This window comes from Condylura cristata, unplaced genomic scaffold (genome assembly GCF_000260355.1).
Source record: "Condylura cristata isolate star-nosed mole 26May11 unplaced genomic scaffold, ConCri1.0 scaffold00010, whole genome shotgun sequence".
Taxonomy (NCBI): domain Eukaryota; kingdom Metazoa; phylum Chordata; class Mammalia; order Eulipotyphla; family Talpidae; genus Condylura; species Condylura cristata.
In genome coordinates, this window is record NW_004567111.1 from 40,692,058 (window position 1) to 40,698,461 (window position 6,404).

At 45.6% G+C, this 6,404-nt stretch overlaps 1 protein-coding gene across 1 annotated transcript; it reads left to right on the top strand.

The window, feature by feature from the left end:
* Positions 1-2,363, top strand: RASL11A (RAS-like, family 11, member A). The gene is made up of 4 exons (XM_004680163.2): positions 1-224; positions 621-677; positions 768-847; positions 1,710-2,363. The coding sequence occupies exons 1-4, from the start codon at positions 101-103 to the stop codon at positions 2,175-2,177; spliced, it is 729 nt and encodes a 242-aa protein (XP_004680220.1). The 5' UTR covers positions 1-100; the 3' UTR covers positions 2,178-2,363.
* Positions 2,364-6,404: the final 4,041 nt, after the last annotated feature.

Here is a 6,404-nt window from a genome sequence, read left to right on the forward strand (position 1 = left end):
TTGCCTGCCGACTTGTGTGCCCCAACTCTCTGCTGGCAGCCGTCTCGAGGTGCCGAGGCCCCAGCCCCAGAGGCTTGCACCCTCCGCCTGCTCGTGCTCCATGAGGTCACCCACCATGTCCGGGCACTTTCTGCTGGCGCCCATCCCCGAATCCTCCTCCGATTGTCTTCTACCGAAGGACATCAAACTAGCGGTGCTGGGCGCGGGCCGCGTGGGCAAGAGTGGTGAGTGCGGCGGGAGCGATCGGACCCCACGGAGTCGAATCAAGTGTGTGGGTCCAGCATGAACCCGAGGTCTGGGTGGAGGGAGGGGATCAGGACTCAGGGAAGAACCTGGACTTTTCGCCTCTGTCCCGGCCTCTCCCGCACGCTCCTGCTGTTCCAGCGGCATCTCCGGAGCATCTACTTCTGGACTCTCGCTCCAGGTGGCACCTGTTGGGCTGTGCGACCTCTAGTCGTACCCACAAAATCCGCGGGTGGCCACGGCGCCCTCACCCTGCAGACACTTAGTGTGCAGGCTGGACCGCACTTCTGCGACCCATCACTCCCTCCATTTCCCAAAGAGTCGTGGTGTCGCCGGCAAGTCCTGGTCCTGAGTTCATTTTCATATTTCCTTTTCAGCAATGATTGTGCGCTTCTTAACCAAGAGATTCATTGGCGATTACGAGCCGAATACAGGTTAGAACCGTTTCGTGCTTTTGTGGCTGCATGCTTAGGTATTCTTTGTTCCTGATGAGGGTGTAATAAAGCAAACTTTCCTCTCTCCAGGCAAGCTGTATTCACGACTTGTCTATGTAGAGGGAGACCAGCTATCGCTGCAGATCCAGGACACTCCAGGGGGCATACAGGTAAGGTTTAACTGTTACAAACATCTCCACACTCGCTGTACTCCCAGCCCCCACCCCCAGCTTCTGTTTACACCAGGGGGCTCAGAGCGTGAGACCCAGGTCTAAACAGTCTGTTAGAAGTGGGCTGTCTCGTTAAAAACCCACTAAGCAGGGTTTGGGGATTCAAATTTTCTTTGCAATCCTTAACCAGGAATCACTTTCAGAGCTTGGCTGTTGAGCCTTTAAACAACTGTGGGGTGGAGTTGTGGCGAGGGCATTGGACCTTAAAAAGGACCACTCAAGTGCTTCTGTCACCTAGCTGACTCCTCCAGTCTGGAATTGCAGTCAGATAAGCCACTGGCAAGCAGTCAGGAATATAACTTGATTAACAAGTTACTAGATTGCTCTCCTGGGGAGGGCTGGTGTGTGAAGAATAGAGAGAAGGAATTTGTTTCTGTAACATTCTCAAGAAGGACATGTTAAAAATATTTTTATGCTTTTGGGAATATTATATATTTATCTTGGCATATTTTCAAAGTTTTGTTTATTCCAAGTTAGTTCCTTAAAAATTGCGCCATTCTGATTTGAAAGTTTGTGTTGAAGTCATGCTTCACTCAGCCATGGTTCACCCCAGATTAACTGTCAAGCAAGGGGCTTAAACATAACCTGTTCTGAGGTAATCAAATAAGCCAGGCAGGGAGCTTGCCTGAGATTTTGCTCTTTGTGTGTCCAGAGCCTCCTCCTGCAGAAGCTGGGTAGATCTGAAAACTATATTCAGTGATTTCCTTTTTGAAACATTTTTTTCAAGGCTCACTTTTATGTTATTTTGAATCATCTCCCACAAAGGGCTTCCTTGATCCAGACTCGTTTTGTTCTTTCTCAGGTCCAGGATAACCTCACACAGGTCGTTGATTCCCTGTCCAAATGCATGCAGTGGGCAGAAGGGTTTCTGCTGGTATACTCCATCACAGACTATGACAGCTACCTGTCCATCCGACCCCTTTACCAGCACATCCGGAAAATCCATCCTGACTCCAAGGCCCCTGTCATCATTGTGGGCAACAAGGGAGACCTTCTGCATGCCCGGCAGGTACAGACGCACGATGGCGTGCAACTAGCCAACGAACTAGGGAGTCTGTTCCTGGAAATTTCCACCAGTGAAAACTATGAAGATGTCTGTGATGTGTTTCAGCATCTCTGCAAAGAAGTAAGCAAGATGCACAGCCTCAGTGGGGAGCGGAGACGAGCCTCCATCATTCCCCGGCCACGCTCACCCAACATGCAAGACCTGAAGAGGCGCTTCAAGCAGGCCCTGTCTTCCAAAGCAAAAGCCCCCTCCACACTTGGGTGAACCCATCCCAAAAGACTGTCCTTTTATTATGGATCTGTTCAGCTGAAAAGACTGGGGGGGGGTCCCCTTTTTTAATCACACGTGCAGAGTTTATTTTTATACAACTATTGGTTTTCAAGTGTATGTATATATCTGAAAACTCAGTGACTGCTAGAAGACAGGTAGGGTTTTTTTTTAATAAAATAATTTTTTAAACTATAACTGCTAGCCACTTTTCCATTAAAGGCAAAATGAAAATGTTGCTTCTTGTTTTTTAAAAGTCTTTTTATAGAAATCATACTTGCACCAGAGCCCAGAACTGCTGGGTGCTTGCCCTCAGTGTGAACTCGAACTGGTGTCTTGCGTGGGGGTGGTGGCTGATGTAGTGGGAATCTGCCTGGGAGAAAGGAAAATATGTGGAGGAGGAAAGGGAGTGGAATAATTGCAGGATGTCTTTAATTAGGGCACTTTGCCACTGGCCTGAAAGTGACACTGATTTTCAGGGGGGTTCATTGTTGTTGCTAAAAAATGACACACATGAACAGCATGATTACCTATTGGTGCAAACAGAGGTTTGCCCACTCCACCCTTATTAACAAAAATTATTTTCCATTATTCCTTAAGTCACTAAGTACACCCCACCATCCAGAGATTGCCTAAAAATTCACCCTCCCTCTCTGTCACCCTGGCCCTCCACGAGGGCCCTGGTCTGTTCATTCTACCATTTTTGCCTCTTAAGCAGCACTCTGCTCACAGTTTTTACAGTTCTTAGTTAGACAGACAAAATTCTAGATAAGTCTCTGGCTTCTTGGTTTCTTCTTTTATTACAACAGAACAATCTCACCAACACAACACTAATTTTATTTCCACAACTGAACAATCTCAGCTGGTTCCTCTCATCTACTGAATAAAATATAAATGAGACCTGGCACTAAGATTATTCACACCCTTTCCACTCTCATCATCCCCTTCCAAATTTATATGCCCACATGCATACGCACATGTGCCCACACACACAGCTGACTGCCCACTCTGACACAAGGGTCCACCTTTCTCAGCACACCAGGCTCCTTCTTGCCTCCCTGCCTTAGAACACATTATTCCCCATGTCTTGGATTTTTTTCCTGTTGCCCACCTGAAGGGAACGCTAACCTGTCCTTCAGGACACATGCTAATTGGTCACATAAAGGGAATGCTAATTTGTCCTTCAGGACACATGCTAACCTAATTCAGCTCCTAGGGTGCTGTCTCTGAGTCTCCCTCTATTCCGGTCACATTTGTGTTACACCCCAACTCAGTCATGTAGCTATTTGTCACCCCCATGGGAAGATGCACTGCTTGGGAGGGTTGTAACTACATTTTGTGACTTTGTTTCCCAAGCTTCTAGCCCAGTGCTTGCACATAGAGCAGGTGGTGGCTTGTACATCAAGTGGTTGATGAATGCGTGAATTCTTATTTTGGGTGCCCAGGGACATTATGAGAAATTATAATGAAACAACTTGTCATTTCTGTACACCAAGGACGGGAGGTGTTCTAAGTAGTTAAATGCTCGTTGTTAGCAGTGACTGAGAGCGTAAGGACACACGCTGCTTCTGGCCATTGCAGAGCACTGCCCTTCCTGCCACACACATCTCTTTTCAGACTGTGACAGGATCAACATCCTTTCCTAACACTGAGGAGTGTCTACTTAGGGGAAGCACAGTGGAGGTTTAGGAAAATTAGGTGATTTATGTATAAAGGAGTGTCCAGTTAGTGAATGAAAAATGTTATGGAGTCTATAAACTGTTTCTAAAGTGTGTAATTCTCCTTGCTCCCTTACATACCCTTACACCAGAGGAGTTTCCTCCTGCCATGCAGCACCCTAGCTTTTTCCCACGTATCTTAACCCTGGAGGTGTGCACACTAGAACCACCACTTCTCTCCACCATGGACTGGCAGTGGCTTGCCCAAATTGCTGTCCTACAGCAGGGGTTCCTCTGTCCTCAAGGAGCTGAGTCAAACAGCCATGAGAAAAAGTTAAATCACAATGGAAAATCTAAACAATATAAGATATATCCCAGGTCAGTTTCAAGTGAGTGAACAGTAAGCACAGGAAGTAACCAAGAGCTCATGCTATGGCCCAGATGGGTCAAAAGAAGGGTCAGAGGCCAGTTCCAGAGAGAGGAACAGCCTCTGGAGGCTTCGCAGCTGGAAGCCAGGCAGAAAGCTCTCCACAGTGTTCTTTCCAGCCCCAGCATCACAAATAATCTGGCTCCACGGCTCCTCGAACGTTCTTTATTGTCTGGCCCCCAGGACCTGCCCAGCAAGGGACCTCTGCCCAGGTCTTCAGAGACCTCCATGCTCATTGTCTGTCTCTCCTGGAACTCCTGCTGGTGGCAGGGGAGTCTTTTGGGAAGAAGGGGTGGGTGCTTGAGAAACATTTGGAAGATTTCTGGAGTAGTAGTAAGTAGCCCTGGAGATGGAAGAGGAGACACAGGCCACCAGAAGGCTTTAAAGCAGGGAGTGACTGTGTCTGTGTATAGGAAAGAGGATCTGAGTGAGGCCTTGGGCTTGACAGAACACCCAGGAAGCTGAACTCAAGCTGAAATCTGAACCAGCCTCCTTTCCCCCGGAAATGGGGAGGGCAGAGTTGTGGGACCCTGGCTGTGGTGATTTTTGCCTGTGGGGGCAGAACTCCTGAGACACTGGGCAGAGCATTGCAAACTTGGGAGGGTGTGGAGAAGATACCGCACATCTTTCTACTTGGTAGTTTGTTTTTTTTTTTTCATTTTATTCCATTTTATTTTTATTGATGTAATAATTGGTTTACAGTAAGGTATATGATTCCGAAGTACGGGTTTACATCTCTTCATTTGTATGCTGCCCACCATGTATGTATATATAGGTGCAAACCACCACAATACCACATCTCCTGGATTGTGTTTCTTGTGCCCCTTCCCTACTTTTTTTTTTTTTTTTTGATTTTTTTATTACAAAGTTTATTTTTACATCATTTTGCACATTTTTTTTTCCATCTCGATTGTAATCCCCGCGGGTTTCCCATCACCAAATCACCCCTGTGCCACCACCATAGTCCCATGCATTTCCTTCCCTTCCCCCCCCCCCGTTTTTGATCCCATTCCCCACTCCACCCCCACAAAATGTCTCTGGTATATGGTTTTCATTATTTTTGTTATTTTCTCGCCTGGTCCATTATACTCCTGCTATGAGTGAAACCATCTGGTATTTTTCTTTCTTTTTCTGGCTTATCTCACTAAGCATGATCTTTTCCAGCTCCATCCAAGTTGCTGCAAAAGACATGTGTTTCTCTTTTTTGGTTGCTGAGTAATATTCCATTGTATATATGTACCACATCTTTTTTATCCAGTCATCTACTTTTGGGCACTTGGGCTGCTTCCATGTTTTTCCAATTGTAAATAAAGCAGCAATAAACATGGGGGTACAAGTATCTTTTTCAATCAGTGTTTTTGTGTCTTTTGGGTAGATACCTAGGAGTGGGATTGCTGGGTCATAGGGAAGCTCCATGTTTAGCAGTTTGAGGAACCTCCAAACAGTTTTCCATAGTGGTTGTACTAGTTTGCATTCCCACCAGCAATGCAGGAGATCTACTTGGTAGTTTTACCTCTGAGGTGTCATTGGTGGATGAAAATTTACCTTCATCCTCTTCACTTCTTCCCCCTCCCTGATGCTCCAAATGACACCTCAGGGCTCCATTGCTACCACTCATTCTTCTGATGGAGGCCCAGCGCTAATTCTGCTGTAAGATTACAGAATGATTTAATAAATGTGCCTACCAGGGTGGTTCTGGAGAAATGGATGCAATCCAAATGACTAAATTGTATATCCTGCAAACATTTTATACTTCACAGGCAACTCGTAAAAACATGGAAATATAAATCAATTACGACAGAAGGAAATTAATTTGTCTTGCTTGTGTTGAGGCAAAGGGTACAACAAAAGTTCTAAAATTTATTAGTATCTGTTTAGAGAAATGATTAAAATAAATAGATGTGGAAGCCTGCAGTGAACAAAAGAGCAAATAGGAAAGACAAGGTGACTGTTTAGTCATGAATTTTGGACTAGAATAGCTTGATTGTCCCTTTTATGTGTTGTAATTTCAACTTCTTATTATGCACAGTTGCCAACTCCAATTTGCAATGCAAAGATATTTTGTGTGATTAATGATTATTCTTAGCATTTAGTCTGTCTCCAAAAGGGGGAATATTTTGAAAGACCTTGTTAAAATTA

Bases quoted from the DNA above. Each gene is read 5' to 3' on its own strand.
- RASL11A (XM_004680163.2), top strand. From the start codon at position 101: ATGAGGTCACCCACCATGTCCGGGCACTTTCTGCTGGCGCCCATCCCC. The intron at 225-620 runs GTGAGTGCGGCG...TTTCCTTTTCAG, and splicing joins GGGCCGCGTGGGCAAGAGTG to CAATGATTGTGCGCTTCTTA. The intron at 848-1,709 runs GTAAGGTTTAAC...GTTCTTTCTCAG, and splicing joins ACACTCCAGGGGGCATACAG to GTCCAGGATAACCTCACACA.